This window comes from Bos grunniens, chromosome 11 (genome assembly GCF_055505025.1).
Source record: "Bos grunniens cultivar Pamir isolate PY7600 chromosome 11, Bosgru_T2T1.0, whole genome shotgun sequence".
In the NCBI taxonomy this organism is placed as follows: domain Eukaryota; kingdom Metazoa; phylum Chordata; class Mammalia; order Artiodactyla; family Bovidae; genus Bos; species Bos grunniens.
Window position 1 is genome coordinate 37197859 of NC_141175.1, and position 20536 is coordinate 37218394.

The window sequence follows — 20536 nt, forward strand, 5'->3', positions numbered from 1 at the left end:
GGGGTAGCCGGATGTCTTTGGCCATTTACTGGGGATTTGTGGGACCTGGAGCTGCTAATCTCATTGCAGCCAAACCTTGTTATTGCATTCCTGCCCAGAATGTCATTTAAAAAGCACTTAGGGTTTCCCCAGAATGCATTTACACAAGGTCCCAGGGGGTGGGACTGCACAGAAAACAGGGCAACCTGAGAAGCTCCTTTCCTTCCCTGGGGGCTGAGGCTGTATGGGGGTGGGGTTGGGGCTGCAGGAAGGGAAGCAGCTCATTTCCCACTCCCCTCTGGGGAGGGGAGGGGGCATTTGCATGAACAATGGCACAATTATGCTTCCTGTTTACTCAGCCCAGCCATGTTCTGTGCAAGGAGCCTCCACTGGCTGGGCCTCAGAAGTCTGGGCCTGGAGGCAATTTCTGGACCCCGTGGCTGTGGGGAGGCTCCTGACTCTGAGCTTCAGTTTCCTCCTTTGTAAAAGGAGGATTGCGGCATTGACCTTGCCCCGATCATCGAGCTGTGAGAAGATGACAGTCTGGGGTGTGACGAACCCAGTGGTTTTCGGGGGTGGCATCAACATCACATGAGAACTTGCTAGAAATTCATATTCTCGATGAACGAATGTGTGGATGGATTCCAAGAGTACAATGAATACCACTTAGGTCTCCCTCCTCAACCTGCATCCAGTAAACGTCAATGTGTTGTCATATTTGCTTCATTAATGTAAAAATGTTTAGCATGAAAAAAAAAATGAAATGCATATTCTTGGGCCCCACTCCAGACTTATACAATCATACTCTTCGCGAGGCTTCCCTAGTGGCTCAGATGGTAAAGAATCTGCCTGCTAATGTAGGAGACCTACATGAGGTCAATCCCTGGGTCAAGAAGATCCCCTGGAGAAGGAAATGGCAACCCACTCCAATGTTCTTGCTTGGGAAATCCCATGGACAGAGGAGTCAAACAATCAGATACAATTAAGTGACTAACACCTTCACTTTTACTTTGGGAGTAGGCCCAGCAATCTGGGCCTTGTACATGGCTGGGCTGCGCAAATAGGAAGCGTAACTATGCCATTGTTCATGCAAATAACTGGCCTTCCTGTCATTCCGATGCCTGTTCAGGGTTAGAAGCCTTGCCATTAGCTTGGCTTAGCTGTCTGCCCGCTGGAGTTGGGCCTCCCTCAGCCTGGCCTTGCTCTAGTGGAATGCTCTAAGGTGGGGGTTGGGCCTGGGATGATAATTCAAGAATAGTCACTTTACTAGCAAACAATGAAGGCCCAGGAAAGGAGGCTCAAGGATAAGAAACATCTTTCATGTGTATCATACTTTTGTTTCCCAAACATTTTGACATTCATTGCCTCATTTGAACAGCATGAAGTAATAGTCAAAGAACAGCCCATTCAATTTATAATTATTAATAAAACTAGAGAACGCTCTGAAGCTAGCTCATGCATGCATATTTTCTCCACAAATGGTCTGTGGTGTGGGCGCCTGGCAGAGGACATAGCTACCTTTCCTGCCATATTCCATTATCCCCAATCTCCCCATCTCCAGCCCTCACTTCCAATGTGGGCCAGAATCTCTGGCCTTGGCCTGCCTGGGCACCCCAGTGGGTCAGGCATGCACCCACAGGCAGGACCCCAGTCCTCTTCAGGAGGGCGGGTCTGCCCTTGACCCTCCCCTCCTCCATACCCACCTGTAGGTGTCGGTGGCTGGCACCTTCCAAGTCTGGATGCCCTTCAGGGGGCCCTCGCTGCCCACCACCACGCTCAGGTTGGAGTTCCGGTAGGCATTGTTGCACTGGGCCTGCGTGGGGCCGTGGGGCCCACTGGCCCCGCATGTGGTGAACAGCCAGTGAACTGCACACAAGAGGAAAGGCAATCACTCACTTGGCCTGGCCCTCCCTTCTCCAGGGGTCTCCCTTGCTGCCCCTGAGCTGTTGGCTCCATGGTGCCAAGCCCCTGTTCCAAGATGGCACCAAGGCTGGGGCAAGGAACACTAATCAGTCATTTGAACTGGAAGCTTCTGTGAGGATCTGCTGTGTGCCAGGCCCTGGACCGGAGGTAGAGACACGTACATGGAGCAGACTAGGACCCTGGCCTTCACAGACTTACAGGTGACTAAAAGGAGACCCAAAGGGATGCAACAACACAGGCCAGGAAGGGAAAGAGTCACAGAAGGGTCCAGCTAACTCTGCACCATGAGAGTTCTGAGGAGGGAGAGAAGACTCCTCTCAGGTGAGACAGGCATGAGCGGGGGCTGGTCCTCTCCTGGTTCTCACCAGGTCCAGGACAGCGCTAGGCAAACAAGAGGTGCTCAATGTGTGCTACCGTGACTGGCTCTAACCTGACTTTCGCATACAGGATCCTCTCAGCCTGAAGAAGGTCGAAAGAGTAAACTGGGCACAGAGTCAGCTCCATGCCATCCTTCCCCTCATTGGTTGTGCTTGGAAACACAGTGGAAACAGCTCTGTGCTCTCTATTTAATGTAAAAATAGGAAATGGATCACTTGTGCCTCCAATGCATGTCCTCCTTTTCCAAGCCCCTCACCACTGTCTGGAGGTTTGTCCTCACCCAGAGCACCCAATGCTTTTCCATGGCCTTTCGGGGGTGTCTCAGGAACACTCAGCATACCTCCACCCCTCCACAGCCGCTGGGCCATTTCCTTACATTTTATCTTTGAGTCAGGCTGGACCTTGGAGAATTGTCAGATTTCATCCTGGCGGGAATTCTAGCATGTTTAGATCTATAAAAACTTTCCCCCCAAATGTGCTCTTGATAAAGTTACTTTTACTTAAAATACACAAATCTCATTATAAGATTGGAGAAATTATTTCCCTTTAAAGAGACGAAGTCGAATCCTACCTACAGAAAATTATGAAAAAATTAATTTGGGTGTATATAGCTTTGTTCGCTCGGAGAAGGTGATGGCACCCCACTCCAGTACTCTTGCCTGGAAAATCCCATGGACAGAGGAGCCTGGTAGGCTGCAGTCCATGGGGTCGTAAAGAGTCGGACACGACTGAGCGACTTCACTTTCACTTTTCACTTTCATGCATTGGAGAAGGAAATGGCAACCTACTCCAGTGTTCTTGCCTGGAGAATCCCAGGGACGGGGGTGCCTAGTGGGCTGCTGACTGTGGGGTCGCACAGAGTCGGACATGACTGAAGTGACTTAGCAGCAGCAGCAGCAGCAGCTTTGTTCTCTAAAACATAAAATTCTTTTTGATGACTTTCAACTAACTTGATGCAAAAATGAAAGGTTAATTTGGGTTGCTAATTATCAGCAATCACATTGAGATTACACGGGGGCAGTTTTGATAATCTAAAAACCAGGCTAGTTGCCGTGGGCTTTTGTCATGCTGCCCCAGCCCGGGGTCAGGAGAGCAAAGTTCTAGTTGAGGTTCTAATGCACACACAGCTACTCAATACTGAGCCCTCAGGACTTTTCTTGGCTTCATTTTCTCCAAAGAAAGATGTTGATTTCTATTTGGTTTCTGAAGGTCGTTTCAAGGGCAAGAAGGTAATGAATCCATTCATCTTTGGTGTGAATGCTTGAGTGTTAATTTTCTCATCTGTTTGCATTGTAAGGGGGTAATCTGTTAATTCAAAGGACTGACTCTTTACTGGAAGTTTTCAGCAGAGCTGTCATGGCCAGTTGACTTTTCACCCTCTCCAGTGCTCAAATTACACGTGTGGGCTGTGCCAGGGGGAGATGTGGTAAGGTCACGGACTCTGAAATCAGCAAGAACATTTGGGCTTGGGAGCAGCCTCATCACTTGTTGATTATGGGACCTTGATCATCTTTTTTGTCTGTGAAAGGGGCTAGATTGGTATGAGAATTAAAGGGAAATGAGGGATATGAAAGGTTATTATAAAATCTAAAACTCTAAAAATGTAATAAGTTATGTTGCTGACTCCTGCCTACAACCCAACTCTGGTGCTGTTCCTGACAATGGGAAATGTGGACAGGCTTTCTGTGAATATGGATCCCCCTGCCAACAGCACCTAGGAATTTAAACTCAGTGAACTGGGGATGAGGGTAGGAGCAGGAAGAAAAAGAAAAGCTCAGAAAAGAAGTTTAAAAGTCCATTCCACCCCATGGTCTCTAGCTCCTCTAAGTCTATTCTGCAGGTCAGTCTGTGCCTATAGCATGCAGCCTGGGTTTGGGGGCAGCCTTGTCAATCTGGGGCAGAAGCATGGTGGTTCATTTAGTTATTCGGTCCTGGAAACCAAAGAATTCAGACATAAATATGTTTTTTCCCCCTGGAGAGTGTGCTGAGGAAGACAGCTAAAAGAAGGCATGGACTTGGCACCCTACCTGAGCATCTGTCTTCAGCAGGACCTCTTCTAAAGCCAGCCTCGCTTAACACTGTTCTGAAGGTTCTGAGATGTTCTCAGAGAGTCTGGGTTTCTACTTCCTGGCCAAGTTGGGCATCTGATGAGGTAGGAAGAGGGGCATGGGCTTTGAATCCAGATGGGCCAACTTTTCTCACTGGATTTTACCCCTGAGGAGGTGTGAAAACTGGGGTAAACCCTGTAGCCTATCTGAGCCTCAGTTTCTTAAGCTGAACAAGTGGAGATACAATACCCAGTACTTAGACGTGCTGTGAGTATTAAATGATGACCATTAGAAGAACATTATGCATTAGAGATGCATAAAGAATATAGTTTATAAAGTGTGTAACTTCCTGTTCAATTTTTGACTGTAGGAAAGCAGAGACACCCAGTCTCAAGATTTACATTCCTCAGTCCATAAAGAAGGGACTCTAAGGCTGTTTCTCAATAAAAGGAACAGTATTTTCCCAACTCATTGGACAGATATTATTAGTCTCAGGTGGTCTATATATGCAAAATTCTGTTTTCATTTGCAGCGACTGCAGATGCAAAGGTCCAGAGTGGGAATTCTTTCTGAAGTGGATTCCGCAGAATGAGGATTCGCCATCCCAGGTCAGACCCATGATTCATCCAGCTGAGGTCTGTTGCGATCGCAGCCTTTGAGGCATGGAGGTCCTCTTTGCTCCCTTCGATGGCTCTGATTCTCATAAATCTGCCCAAGGTTGTTTGGAATTAATTTCTGTGTCCCTCGAGCAGCACTTCTTAGGGGTATGGAGTTTCTGAGTTTATTGCTCATTGAACAAGAGCTGTCCTGCTTCTGCTGTGTATGGGCTTGCCTTGCTGAAGCTTCATCTTGTTGGTTCTCTTTGCTCATCTGCCTGGAATCTCATAGACACCATAGAATGCCACAGCAAGATGGGACAACCCTGGAGATCTCTGAATTTAGTGGTTCCCAACCCACCTAAGGACCTTTAAAAATACCAGTTCCAGGGCCCTGAAGATTCAGATTTGTATGGAGGAAGGACAATATTTGCATTTTGTGAAAACTTTTCCAGAAAAGCCAGACTGCTGTGTGCAGAGTGGATAAATAGTCAAGCTAGGAGTGAAACATGGATCTTCAGAGTTTAAGTTCAAGACTTAAAAAAGTGCTACAACTACCATAAAATCCTCATGGAAACTTTCTGTGAGTCTGGTTTTATTTTCCTTATAAATCCATGAGCCCAGGGCTCAGTTAAACCCAAACAAGTTTGCTCAGGCCCAGAGAGCAGGTAGGCCACCATGAGGGGAGAGGTGAGTCGCTCAGGGTATGTGGTAGGTAGACCCTCAGTTCTAGAAGGTACCACAGTGGCTTAGCCTAGCAGAGTGTGGGTTTTGGAGTCATAGGCACAAACCAGGGAAAGCAGGTGATCAGTGTCAAGACTCTGGTCCCCTGAGAGGTCATGGGGAGCCAGGGGTTGTCAAAAGACTCCAGTAACTGGAGTGTTTGCAAGATCAACCAGCAGACATATGAGAGGGACTGGGTAAAAAGCAATGAGGTAAAATCTTGGTTTTTAAAGAGAAGATCAAGGTCATAGTGAGACTGGCAGTGAGGTGGGCTTGATGTGAGCTGCCAATCTAAGAGTCCAAGGGTCCTCGCATTTCCCCAGCTGAGAGTCTACATTAATCCCTGAGGCTCCATGGAGCTGTAGGGGGATTAGATGGCCCCCAAGGAACAGCCTGGATTGGAAGCACGGGAGGGAAGAAGCCAGGGAGGAAAGAAGCCCGGTTCTTTCCTCTTCTCTTACTTAAAAAAAAACAACAAAAACCAAACTATTATATTAAAACTCATTTATGAGAGACAGAAAGAGAAAAAAGAACTGCTTTATCTTGTTCTCACTTATACCACACACTGGAAACCTAGTTTAATACTCACTCACATCTAAATTGTGTAAAGAACCCACAAACATCAAAATACTGAATGGTTATAGACAGCTGAGTAAAGAAAAATCCATTAAGCACTGGGTTTCATTTTAACTATATTGTAGCATCCTCCAAGAAGAAACAAATCAATTAGTAATATACAGCACAATGTTAAAAAAATAGGCTAGATAGTGATTGTGCTGGTTTTATTACTGTTCCTAAGCCATCTCATCTGCTCAATTGAATGCAAAGAAATAAAGCGTGATACAAAGGAAAATAAGTTCTCAGCTATCACTATTAATCACAATAATAAGGATCTGCCTCACGTCGAAGGCCTATATGGTTGTGCCATGGAAGTGAGCTCAATGGCTCCCGTGGATCTTTTATACTATTTTGATTCTGATCCATGGAATTGAATTTTATCCATATTTGTTGACTGAGCTGAACTTTATGGGAGCTGTGGCATACTGAACCATGATGCCACTGTAGATCCCATTAAACTAAAGAATGACCCCAAATCCAAGCAAATACAGTCATTCACCATCTATAAATGTATCTGATGCTATTCTTTATTATAAATTGGAGAAAGTAACCCTTTTTGTGAGTACATGATGAAAATTAACCAGCTGTTTGCCTTATCAGGGAAAAATGAAAACAATACATACTGTTGCTATTGTGAGGTTAAAACATTTTAACTCTTTAAACAATGGAGCAGCAACCTCTTCCAGATGCCAGATCAATTTCTGATTATTTCTGTCTTTTTTTGATGTTAGCAGTTGTTGAAGCATAATGCCTAGATATGTTTATTTACTGAGAGTTGCAAAATTATGATATTCAGATTATATCCTTTTTCCATATTTATTAGTTGGGATATATTTTTAAAGAGGTGCTTCTTCTCACCTACTATTTGGTTGCCCAGTGATACAGTTCGTATAGGGAAGGCAGATAAATGCTCCATTCTTTCTCCTTGTTTGGAGCATTCAATGTAATGAATTGGTCATCTACCATGCTCTGAAGTTGACTAGTTGTTTGTATATCACTATGACTACATGAATTTAAACATATTTTGAGTTTTAATTAATAATTATTATTTCTTAATAGCTCAAACTGTCACATTTTTGGTGAGTGGTAGCGTCCTGAGTTCTTTTTTTTTTGTTGTTGTTATTTAGTAGTTAAGCTGTGTCCTTTGGCCCCTTGCTATCTGGTGTGATGAAATGTTCCTTAGCCAGACCTGGGCTCAGCCATTTTTCAAAAACTTTGGTTTCTTTTATTGAAAAAAGGTATTTTAAGTATACAATCTGGGTGCTATAGAGACTTATTGCTAGTGGGTATGTGATTGTTTCTAGGCTTTTTAGTGGACAGAGCTAGGAAATACACAGGCTATATACACATGTGTGTGTGATTGTTTCTAGGCTTTTTTAGTGGACAGAGCTAGGAAATACATAGGCTGTAAACACACGTGTGTGTGTGTGTGTGTGTATGTATACACATTTATATGACAAAGTATCCATGAGTTTACATCGACAGTTCCAAATCAAATTCAGGACTAGAGGGTTTTTAATTTAATCTCTTCTATAGTACATCTGTATTTATTTTTCCACACTGCAAATCTTGCTTCTCAAGAACAAAGGTGATAATGGAATTAGAATATTCTCTAGTTACGCATACACTTTATGGTGCTTTGTCCTCACTCCTTTGTATTTGAGAGTTGGAAGGGACTACTTTACCAAAAATTTTTTGCTGTAAATATCCATGGGTTTTCAGTTTTGATGTATGTTTGCTCAATTTTTGCATAGAGATTCAGAGAGGTTAAAAAAAATATGCTGTTACCACCAAAGGTGCTGTGCGTCGTTCCAGGATCCTTAAATTGTTTTTAAAGTTAGGAATCACTTGATATCTCTCTGGTCAGGCTCCTCACTTTTATTCCTACTCTTGGAACTGCAGGGTTTTTTTTTTTAGATTTCATCTCGGGGACATCCCCAGTGACTGTGGTCTATAACTTACTGTTGCATCATATTCTGCCTTTTTTTTTGATACAGCCTACTGAGTATAATTTAACTTCTTCATGATACTGCCATTTGGACTTGAGTTGATGGGGCTATTTGACCCTTTACTAAATGACTGTAGACATAAATATTTTCTATTAACTCACTTTCTTCTCTCTTTATTGTCAGGTTTACTTTCTTAGGGCTTCAGGATGTTCCATGATTAGTCTTATTTGGTATCTAGTGTTGGGTGAGGGTGTGCGAAAGCACAGAGAATCTCTGTGCATTAGACTGAGGGGCAGCTAGATGCACAAAATCTTTATTTCAGGGTTTTGGAATGTATTCACATTTGATACTTGTATTTGGTGGATGGTGGAGCATACTAGAAGAATCTTCTAACCTCAGGTAAAAGGATGTTGTTGTGATTTTTCACCAACAGAACTGGGAATCTTTGGCCCTCTATTTCAATGTATTGAATTACAGTACACTGATGGGTCACTTCCACTCTCCAGTTTGTTTAATGTCTTTAAAACATGTTAGATCAGTAGATAGGGAATGGGGAAGAACTGTTACTTTTATCTCATAAGATGATCAACCAGGCAGAAAAGTTTAACAACTGGCTTGTGATTATAGAGAAAAGTGAGGAGGGGACCATCACATTTATTCTTTTTACAACGTTGTTTCATTTGATCAATTTTCCATGTTGTTCTAGCTTGTTTCTCACATTGAACTATTTTGCATCTATACACACACACATATACACACACACGCCTTGTTTGTTCATGCATTGCTTCTTGGTCATTTCTCTCTTATTCTGTTTTGATGATGAGACGTTAGGAGTGGGTAACAGTGGTAACAATAACAGCCACTCTGACTTTCGTACTAGACATGCTCACAGAATGATCTGTTTTCACTTTTACATCCTTGTCTCCTAGGGGCCTCACACTCCCTCTGGATGGGCAGGATGCCTGCAGAAGCTGAGGTCACCCGGGGAGCAAAGACCAGAGGCCCACATCCCTGTCTGCTGGGAGCAGACATCCCTTCATGAAGAAGAACCTTGGAATGAGCCAGCTCCCCATCAACAGGGAAGCAAGTCTGGGCTGTTGAGATAAAAGCTGCTTTCAGGACTGAATTACCCTAAACAGCTCTGACACCCAGCCATCTGAGGCAGTTTTTAATGGCTCCTGTGATGGCTTCTTGTGTTCTCAGCCACCCTCTGTTCCCTGAGGGAAAGTGAGTAACACATGAGAGAAGAAATGTCACAGGAAAAATACTATCCTGAAAGCAGAACTGTAAAAATTAAGTTAAGGGAGGTCTCGGGGCTAATTTGGTTATTTCCCGAGTTGGCGTCAGGCCAGAGCTGTGTTAATAAAGTATTGGATATTGAGATGGGTGCTGTGGACTCACTCATATGGGGGTTACACACAACGGGTTTGGTTTTGAGGCTTAAGTGGGCTTAAGTGAGTCTCTAAGGAAATGCTCAAATCCTGCTGTTTAGCAGTAAGGACATATCCCTGGCTCCATGGTTGATGAAGCTGATTGGCTGATAGACCGAGTGAACTAGTTAGTAGGATCCAAGTCAGAAATCTGGGTGAAGGAAAAGAAGTGCTTCTCTTTTTCAGGGAGCTCTTCTGACTTTCAGTTGTGTTGCTGGATAAGCCCAAGCAGTGCCTTATTTTCCTTACTTATGAACTTTAATTCCAGAATTGGATTATTCTGTCAGTCACTTAATAATAAATAAAAATTAAATGAATAAAATATGTTATTACATTATTACAAAGTCACTGTCAATATTCACTATAAAAACCAAATCAGGCCTTTTAGACCCAACCACCTGGATTGGTTTAGGAAGCTGTTCTGGAGAAAGTTCTGGAGTCCCCATTATTTCTGGGACTCTGACACTCTTTCAATTTGTATTAAGGAGTGGGTCTTCTGGAGGCGTTCTTCTATGTCCTCACTCAAGTTACATGTTTCTCCCAAGTAGAGTATGAGGATTTCATCTACAAATTGATGATCAACTGGGTTGGAGGAACCGATTGAACAAAAGGATCCCACATGCAAAATGCTGTCCCCTTTTCCCTTAACACAGTTGGTTTTAAGAGGTCAAAAATTAGAATGTGTTTGAAAGTTTTGCAAAAAAAAAAAAATAAGGAAAAATATGCCTAGAACACATATATATGTATAAATAAAAAACTGCACAGCTCACAGGTGGAGGAGGATTATAAATGAACTGAAAATGTATAGAAGGCAATCTATGAGGGAGAAGTGAACTGGCCCAATCTTTTCTGTAATGTAGTTTGATAATGTTAATAATATCACACACTTTATATTAGTATATTCTTTTATACCTTTCAGAGAAAATGATCTCATTTGCTCACCACAATAGCCAGCTCTGAGAAAGAACTGTGGCAGGTAATTATTATCCCTACTTTAGGGATAAAGAAAACACTGGGGCTGAGACTATATGACTCTTCTGAAGTCCCCCAAGCTGGAACCACGGTCTCTAGGATTCTTTCTGATTCATTTTCCATCTGGCTATGGACTGGCACTCAGTAGGTACTTTGTGATATTTGAGTGTCTATGGAATGTTGAACAGAGAGGCTTAAGATTGCTGCCAAGATTTTGCCCCATCAGAGTCCACAATGAACTCTCAGATCTTCCTGGTGACTGATTGCTCTCCTACATACAAAAGCCACTGCAGGTAGGCTGTTAGGGGGCCCGAATGATCTCTACATCCTGGTGGCCACAGCCTTGCATAATCCCCTCTCTTTCAGTACAGGCAAGACTTTTGAGTTGCTTCTAACCAAAAGAATATGGCAAAGGTGATGGGATATTATTTCCATGACTATGTGACATAAGACTGTAACTTCCATCTTGCTGGCAGACTCCCTATCTCTCTCTCTGTCTCTCTTTCTCTCTCTCATCAACAGCTTCTCCAGGAACTACTAACAACCACATGAACTTGGGAGTAATTCTTTCCCTAGTTGAGCTTTCAGATGAGACCCAGCCCTGGTGAACACCTTACGGAACTTTATGAGAAACTATGAAGCAGACGACCCAGCTAAGCTGTACCTGGTTTCTTGACCCACAGAAACTGATATAATAAATACGTGTTGTTTTAAGCCACTGTGTCTATGGTAATTTGATACAGAGCAATAGATAACTGTCTGCATAACCCAAATTCCTCCCCAGAAGCCAGTGCTTTCTCTGGCCTCCTCTTTTCTGTGAGCACCCAGCTTGGAGGACCCTGGCTGGTCTGAGTTCTTCTCTGTGCTCTCTCTCTCTTCCCTGAATCAGTGAAGCTTAAGCTGATCCCACTTCTTGGCAATGGAGGGGCAGGCAAAGAGGAGCTGACTTTTGGGACCTAGCATTAGCATTTCAGGCATTCCTGTCATAGTTTCTCTGTTCAGTTCTGTGCCCAAACAAATTAAAAAAAAAGTCTTTCTGTCCAGGATCACTGAAGCTTTGCTGCAAAAAGCAAAGAGCTGAATAGGCTCTGAGGGGACGTGCGGTTGTTTTGCAGGCAGAACCAGCAAGTCTGAAGGAAGGATGGTAATTAAAAGTGGACTTCCAAGTAACAAGTGCTTAATGCACCTGCACTGATGGAGGGGCCTTTGCGTCCTGCTGGCCTTGGAGCTAAACGGTACTAAGGCGTGCTGAGATTGGAGTTCCCGGATCATTTATTGTCTCCCATTTATGTAACCTTTCACTGAAACAAACGGGAAAAAACAACATGTTTTCTCAAGCCAGCCAAGAAGAGACAGAAAGGCAATGGGTCCTCTCTGTTGCTGACAGGGCCGTGGCATGGCGTGAAGGCATTTTGTCTGCAGCTTCGCTATAATGCCAACCAGCACATCACGTCAGACTGGAGGTTCCTGAGGCCTTGTTGAGTCTGTCAGAGCTGGATGCTGCTGCACTATTTTTCCAGTGGGGCCCGGGGTCGGAAGGTTATTGGGAAGTTATGAATCCACTACTGATTCGTTGCTTTCTCAGCATACACTGGATTTCTCTTCAAAAATGATGCTCAGTTCAGCATAATTGGCAATGCTCCAATCTTGGATAGAGACCTTTGCACCACAGGGCAGGATAAAGTCAGAGCTGGGGCTTGGGGGACCAGTCTGATTACTAGCTGTGCTCAGGAAGGGATGCTGGAAAGGGACCTGGAGACTCCCTGTGTTGGGGTAACAGTGGCTTCCTGTCAGGCTTATGTGGGCCCAGCTCTGGGTGGTGTATTTTCCATGAGGGGCACTTTGGATTGTCCCCAGCTGCAGGCCCCGAGGCACCCAGCACAGGGCTTGATACAGAGCAGGCACCAGTACAGACTTGTTAAATGAAACTCAGCTTCGTGTGACTTTTATTCCCCCCTGGGACTGAGATTCAGGGCTCTGTGAACACATTAACTAGAAAGCAATGATGTCTTCTGTGTTGAACACTCAGTTGCATCTCCGAGTGGAAATGCAAGAGAAGTGGAAAGAGAAGATGGATGTAGCCAATCTGGATGCAGCAGGAGCATCTCCCTAACCGTGGTCAGCAGCTGTGTGGTATTTGGGATTGTTCCTAATGGGCATGGAAACTGACAACTTTGGGGTGAGCTGACTTAGTGGGAACCCTGGCTCTGCAGTTGACTGGTAGGGCAGGCAGCATAACCCTTCTGATTATGTCTCCTGAGTTTTAGAATGGGAAAATCATGATGGTTCATGCAGTACATTTTGGGTCAAGCGCCTCTCTAAGCCCTTGACACCGATTCACTCATGTAAACCTTTCATCAGACCTGTGTGATGGAAACCCGAAGAACATAAGCTCCATTTTTTAATGTGAGGAAACAAAGGCACAGGAAGGAGAAGTGAATGGCTTTAAGTAAGTGGCAGAGTTGGGACCCGAATAGTGAAATCTATCCTGGGGGACTGGGTGAGGGGAGAGGCCGTAAGGATCATATAAGTGACCCCAAGCGTACTTAGTAGCTGGAGACACAGGTAAGCAGAGGAAAGGGGGCGTCTGCAAACCCATGAGACTCCGCTGCCCAGGGAGGGAGGTCAGCCTCTCTTCCAGGCTTTGGTGCCTCCCTCTACCTTCACCAGGTCCCTGCGGAAGTGCTGCCTCTCCTTCGGCCACCAAGCAGCCCCTGGGCCTTGGTGTTGGCCACCGCCTGGGGATGCTGACTACTCTGGGAGGGACTTGAGTAGCAGGGATCATGAGTTCCGAGTCACGAGTCAGTTCTACGCCACCTGCCTCCCCAGAGCATGGCCATGCTGGCTCCCGGGGAAGGGAGTCTGTGCCCAAATGAAGCATGACAGCCCAATAGGAAGGGCGCCAAAGCTGCTGCAGTGACTAGGACCCATGGGTCTTGTTAGGGCTCGTGATTCCTGCGTCATCACAGCACGCTGGCTATAAATAGGTGATAATCTAAAATTAGTGAATGAGAGAACTTGCAGCACATGGTTTAACAGCAGGCCAGCTGAGCAGGGAGACGGCCAGTGACCGAAGGGGTTCCAAGGATTATATCTACAGAATCTGCCCAACTCTTACACAGGTGCTCCCCCCAACTGAACCAGTGCCAACAGAAGTGCCTTTCATGTGCACCCGTGAAGGCTGGGGTGCACGGGAAGACGCCAGTTAGCTGCAATGATCGGCTCTCTTACACGTGCGGGAGTGCATTGTACCTGCTGCACCGTTTTGCATGTTAGTGAAGATGCCTCTGTGTTCTGTTTAAACAAAAACTAACATTTTCAGTTCAGGGTGTTTCAGAGAAGAGAGATTCCTCCAGAAGACCCACTCGACAGTGGGATTCCTTTTAAGGTTTCTTTAAGGAAACTTTGCCCTTCCGAATGTTATCTGGCTTAGGAAACTTTATTTTTCACATGATTTTAAAGAAACATTCTTTAGCCTTTTACACAGCTGATATAACTTAGGGCAAGTTACTTCCTCTTTGTGGACGTCATGCTCCTCAACTGTCAGTATTATCATACAAGCAAATGAGACAATGCATATGAAAGAGTCCTGCGTACTTCCAGCACCCGGCGGTGCTCAGGGATCGTGGTTATTATTGCTGTGTGAAGAGGAGACACAGGAGGCAAGGCCTTTGCTGCCTGAGAACTAAACCCTCGGAGCGGGCTGTGTGGCTCTGAGCCCGCCTCCTTCGCATCTCCAGGTCCACGCCCATCTGTAACGAGGATGTCAGGCTGTGGTCTGGGGCTCCTAAACTCTGTTTTAAACCAGGATTTGCTTGTGAGTTTGTTAAAAAGGCAGAGTTTGCCCTCTAATCCTCAGACATGATTTTACAGGTCTGCTGGGCCCAGGAATCTGCATTTTAACCAAGAGCACTCGTGGGTCCCCCTCACCCTGCCAGGTGAAAGAAACAGATGACGTGAGAACACACGTGGATGAGCCCTGGGCTGGATCTAGGTCCCTGACAGCCGACCTGCTTGCTTCTTTGTTCCTGCACTCCCAGATGGTCACTGGTTATCTTCCATTAACGATGCAATGAGACCAGGAGTCTAATCCGGGGTCCCCCTGGAGTGAGTGGGCTTCTACCCTTCCTTGTTGCCTCCCTCCCAGTTCTCTGGGGGCCTCCTGCCTTCAAAACTGGCACACAGTAAAGAGCCGCAGTTAACACAGGGGTCCCAGCTTCGTCTCTGCCTCCAGCCTGGCACGAGGTTGTCGGCAGTGCCCACAGGTGATAAGACAACAGGATTTTCTGGAACCGGATTAGATACATGTTCTTTACTGGGCTTGCAGGGCTGGGGTGTGGAAGGCTCTGATGGAAACAAAGACTTCCAGTGAGTGAGAAGACAGTTCTGAGTGAGGGAGGCGGGCCCTGTGAAGCCTGCCTTCCAATAATGCTGTCATCCCCAGAAGGGCTTGCTTGGAGCATAATGGCTCTAGCTACAAATTCTATTAACTCTAATAGTTGTTCTGTGGTGAATGGATAATGCGTTTAGCAGAAATAGACCCAATCAATTTATGTGAAACACATAAAACTTTCTCATTGGAATTGGCATCTGTTGTTGAGTCATAGGAGCGTGTGTGTGGACAGTCTGTCCTTCTCACTTCTGGGCACATTAGCAGTGCCATGGGTTAGTGAGCTCTGGCTCACTTATACTCTGTCCCTTCAGCCCGCAGAACCACGGAGCTGGGGATGACGAGGGGCCTGGAGACAGTCTACTTTAAACTTGTCTTTTAAATGCAGCAGCTTTTTAGCCTTTGTTTGTGTTTGTGTTGGCCCCGCAAACACCAGCTGTTACTTGGGGCTTTGCTGACAGGCATCAGCCATCAGATGAGGGGACAGAAGGCCAGGGAGAGGTGAGCCCTGCCCCAGGAGCACAGTGGAGGCCAGCAAGTGTAGGCCAGCTGGGGGTTCTGACTCCTGGTCCAGTGCTCTTTCCCACTCCTTTTAAATTGCCGTCCCTCCCCCCACCACCTTTGGCAAGAGATGTATACTCAGAAAACAGTAAACCAACTGTCATCAGCCAACTCAGAGGCAAGACTTTGGCTTGAAGCCAGGATTCTGCAAGTTATGGATACTTGTGGGTTGGGCTGGTTCTCATATAAACTGAGATGATTCCATCCTGCCCTCCTACATAACATGTAAGCTCACAGGAGAAGGAGAGAGAGGTTAGAAAGCTGAGGCAGGGTCCTGAGGCCCAGGGCAGGGGGTGGGTGGGGATCCTGCCTGTCCTTACCTGGGCTTTTAGAAAGAGAGAGAAGGTGACAGAGCCTGCCTGTGCCTCTTCACCCCTAATGTTCATTACTGCCGGGTGGGGAGCAGGCAGAGAGAGAGAGAGGAAGAGAAGAGCTCTGCACCCATGATCGCATTATCCCAACCATTTGGATAGTGTAATTTTATGTGCAAAGCTGACAAATGTAATTTCCTAGCCTTAATACTTGCCCCATTTTCTCTCCCAGTTTCTTCATCTGATTAGCTGAAGTGACTCAGAAGCTTCTGAGAAGGTTCCATGAAGCACCTGGACAGGCTCTTTCCTGCCTGGATGCTCCAGTGGCTCAGCTCTGCCCCCTGGGCTGGGGGAGAGGAAACCCCCAGACTCCGAGGGTTAGGCCCTCATCAGAGGGAAGGGATGGCTTGGGGGATGTGAGGAGTGTTTAGAAATTTGGGAGCTTGTGAGTGATGGTTTTTGGAAGACCCGACTGGCCTTTGCGTTTCCAGGAGCTGCTCTAATGCCTGCCAGAAGGAGAGTTGAAATGCCACCAGCCACCTCTGTTCCAGTCGAGCAGAAACTGACAGCGCTGAACTTTGGGGAGAAATCTTATTATCCAGCCTCCTCCGTCCTTTACAGGGATGGCTGGGAGCTGCTTTGTTTACTGATCATACAGGGCCTCTTGTCTGGGATGCTCTCCCACCTCTTTTCCATGTAGAGTGTTGATCTCTGAGAGGGAATTGGATACCCAAAGTAGTTCAGTTGGTTGAAGGATGCAGATTTCAGGGCCACATCCTGGCTCATTTTCCCACCAGCTGTATGGAATGCTTATGTTCCTCCCCATCACCTCCCTTATCCCTGCAGTGCTAACAACAGCAGCGGGCCCTGGGCTGGAGCGAGGGCTAGAGGAGTCAGTGCATGAGAGCCCCCCAGCCCAGGGGAAAGCATACTCACTGATTGTTCTTTCCTTTTCTTTCCTCCTGGCCTCAGCCCCCATTTTCTCTCCAGAGTCCCTCCCTGGGTAGAAACTCTGAGTTAGGTTAAGCTGGTCATCTACAAATTGGCACTTGCCATCTACCTCTACAAGGATCACATCACTAGCTGCTGCAACTGCTGACCTTTAACAGTCCCTGAAAGGAGTTCAGGGTGGAGATCAAGAATGAGTCACTCTGTGCTCTGGAAAAAGTGGCAGGACAGGCCATCAGATAGTTAGGTATTTTCAGGAGAAGATTTTATGAGCCCAATTCTTGCATTTCATCACATCTGAAAAAAGCACTAAAATCTTTCATGGTGACATCTACTCCTTGTGGCTACCAGTAACCTTCACGAGCCTAGCAGTGGCCTTCTACAAAAATGTGTGCCCAATTGCATGTACCCCCTTTCACCAAAATCACATATACACTGACCTTTCCCTCTGCCTCTTTAGAGCAGTTCCTCAGAGCTATCTGAAATGCTGTCTCCCGGGCTACAGTCCTCAAGTTGCTCTAAATAAAACATTGTGCATTTTTTTCAATTGACAAGCTTCACGTTGCAGACTGTGACTTGTGGGTTCACTGGCTGCCCTCTCTCCAGGGGCCGGAAGTTCCAGAACCGGTTCCCCTCTTCGTTGTTGGAGCTGCACAGCCCCAGGGGCATAGGAGGTGCCAGGTAAACATTGCCAGGTGATTATCACTGAGTGGCTGTGGTCCTGACCTTGGCCTCTCAAGGACCGTCTGTACTTCCCCCTCCAGGTCCCTCCCTCATCACCACTTCTCTCGCTGTGGGCACCTTGAGCTCCACAAATCTTCCCAGCGTTTGTCCTCTTGTGCTCTCCTATTCTAGATGGTGAGCTCTCTGAGCTCCTAACCTGGGTCTGGACTGCCCACAGAGGAAGTGTGCAAGAACTGTGTTGGGGGGGCAGGTTAGATGAAAGCCAAGATGGTAGGCCTGTGCATGAACCCAGGGGGTGGCCTGTTTTCCCTGACCATGAAGGTGGGTCCTGGCTAAGTGCCGCTCCAAAGGGCTCAGTGGACCTTGTCGTGCAGAAGGTGGGGAAAGGAGGCCCTGCTCCCTCTCCCCTCATTAATCCTCCAGATGAAGACAGACACCCTCACCCTGGCAGGCCCATCAGATGGGAAGGTGCCTCCTGCTACAGGAACACAGCTGGGAAGGGGTGTCAGGAGCCCGCCTCAGCTCCTCGCTCACCTGAGCTGCTCCCTGATGTGGCAGTGGGCTCCTGGAAAGCACAGGCTCTGTTCGGTTCTCTAAAACCTGCCTGAGGAGGCTACTAAGGCTGCTTGGGAACGTGTTTGCCTCAGTGTCCTCTTCCTTTTGAGTTGGGGTCACCCTGGAAGGGGTCTAGAGACAGAACACCGACCCACAGCCACTTGTTGACACTCCTGCCCTGAGGCTGGGGTCAGGCAGCCGAGAAAGGTTGTGTTCCAGCCCTGGCATCTCCACCCTCTCAGGCATCCACTTTCTCCTAATTTTATTTGGAGGTGGTGGTGGGGCACTGCCACTTTCGAGCCACTGTGAGATTTCATTAGTCTGAGTGGCCACTGGACAGACCCTTATTGATCAGCCTTTTAGGGGCAGTGGGAGTTACATGGCAATAAACCTGGGAGTCAGGCAAGGCGGATGTCTGCCTCCTAAATGCTGGCTGCGAGGAAGACGCTGCTGACATTGGAAGATCGTACTCAAGCATCAATCACCTACAGTCAATCAATAAGTGTTTTTGGAGCCCCTGCTATGTAATCAGGGGCTGGTGGTGACGAGAAGTAGGGCTTGCAGTCATGTTTGCTGGGCATGTCCTGTATTTATCGCAGGGAGGCAGTGGTTAGCCAAGGGCTATGGAGGTGAGTTGCTGGGATGGGGGGTGGGGAGGGTGTTGAACGATTAATAGAAAGCTGCCCCCATCATGTTAGATGTTCTTGCAAACCACAGGGCAGAGGGGGAAGTAGAGATCATGGTTTAGGAGACCAGGTTCCCTGTTGCATGAAACAAAAGACAAGATTTTTTGAGGTTCTAGCTCAGGTGAAGGGAGGAAAGGGGGAAGGTGATGGGAAAAGCATCAAACTCTTTCCTCTGGTTTGGCAGCTGGATTAGGTCTGGTGGGAACTGGAAGGGATGAGAGTTAATCCTGCGACAGCATTTTAGGGGAAGGAAAGGAAAGGGTTTCTTTCTTCAAAGACAAAGCAAAGCTAATAATATTTGTTTAATAAGTTGAGGGTCAATGCATTTAGTGAAAAGACATAGCCTTTACTTTCTTTTTCTATACTTTGTACTCAACAAAGATTTCACATTAAAAGTAGAAATAAAAGACTATCATTTATCTCTTGCTATCTTAATACAGAATTACCTTTTACAGGAAAAAGAGTATGGGTGGACTGCGGCTGTACTCCTGCCTCTCCGAGTTACTCATGCTGGATGGAGCCTCATACCTCCATGCACCGCTGGGTGACCCCCTCGACCTGCTAGTGTCGGGCTGGGTGGCCTTCATCAACTTCTCTGGGGCTGATCTAATAATCTCACAGATCTAATAATCTCTGACCAACCTCATACTGGGTTTAGAGACTCATTCCAAGAGACTTTCTCCTGGTACAGAACAGCTGAGAAGTCACGTCCATGGTTTAGGGCCAGGTGCTCAAGACGCCTGTGTTTGAGGCAGCAAGGGCCCATGAGAGGTCTTCCAGCCCACGGGAGGCTGAATCGAACAGCTTCAAAGGGGAGCCAAGCTTTGGGGAAACTCATCGAACCTGAAGCTTTGGGGTTTCACCACTGACGAGCTAGTCTGCCTTTGTGCAACAGATATCCTTGACCTTGGGCCCAACCCTCTTTATGAGGAGAAATCAATGGAAAGTTTGCTTTGTTCAGTAAGTGTGGAGTGGTTTCAAAGGACTGAGTTGAGAAAAGGATACCAGCTTGCTTCTCCCTTTTGTGTTGGGGCCTGGGTATTTCCCTGGCATGGAGGACAGTTGCTGCTTTGCACAACTTCTAGAAACTTTATTTTCCCAGAGAAACAGCTTCCTCTTGGAGCCCACTAACCAGGGTGTAGGTGATGTTCTTCCTAAAGGTTGACAGTGTTATTCTTTAAACACAGCTCCCCACCCCAATCACAGCATATATTTTTTTTTCTACTTTTTGCAACAAAAAATTACTTCACTCAGACATGTGAGTTGAACTCTTACCTGTAGGGTCAAAGATGGGGGTTTCTTTCGATGGGTTCACCCAGGGTTTCAGCTCATTGTTCAGGTTTCTCTCAAACAGATTTCTTGACTTGGGTGCTGTGTTCTGTGGTATCTTGTCCTCCCCACTGACTGTAGAGTAGAGAAGAGCCCATGGGCTGAGTTAAGGGAGGTTTGGTTTAAGGGACATGGAGGAGTATGCCCCAGGGAAGGTGGGAGAGACCAGGGCTTGGGTTGAGGAGGGACAGTGTGGCTGGGATAGTCTGGGCTGGGGGACAAGTGCCAGGGACAGGGAGCACTCACTGGTGAGGTAGCAGTCCAGGCTGACGGAGATATTGTCAAAGGCCACCGTGGCTCTGGATCCTTGTCCCCACCACGCAACAATCTGTAGCCAGAACCTGTACGTGTGTCAAGAAAATGTGTGAGGGACGACGGGGGTGTGTCACATCTTAGGATTCAACATCCTGCCCAATTTGATTGTGAAGACCCAGCTCACCTAATCCCAGGGAGGTG

The 20536-nt window shown here is 46.6% G+C and overlaps 1 protein-coding gene across 1 annotated transcript in view; it reads right to left on the reverse strand.

Moving 5' to 3' along the window:
• The window catches only part of ALK (ALK receptor tyrosine kinase), a 747102-nt gene that overhangs the window by 64710 nt on the left and 661856 nt on the right, over window positions 1-20536 (reverse strand). The window contains exons 10-12 of the mRNA XM_086323612.1: window positions 20327-20421; window positions 20027-20155; window positions 1683-1845 (exon numbers count right to left, since the gene is read on the reverse strand). Of these exons, the coding sequence (XP_086179738.1) occupies window positions 1683-1845; window positions 20027-20155; window positions 20327-20421 (387 nt within the window). The remainder of the gene's footprint in view (window positions 1-1682; window positions 1846-20026; window positions 20156-20326; window positions 20422-20536) is intronic.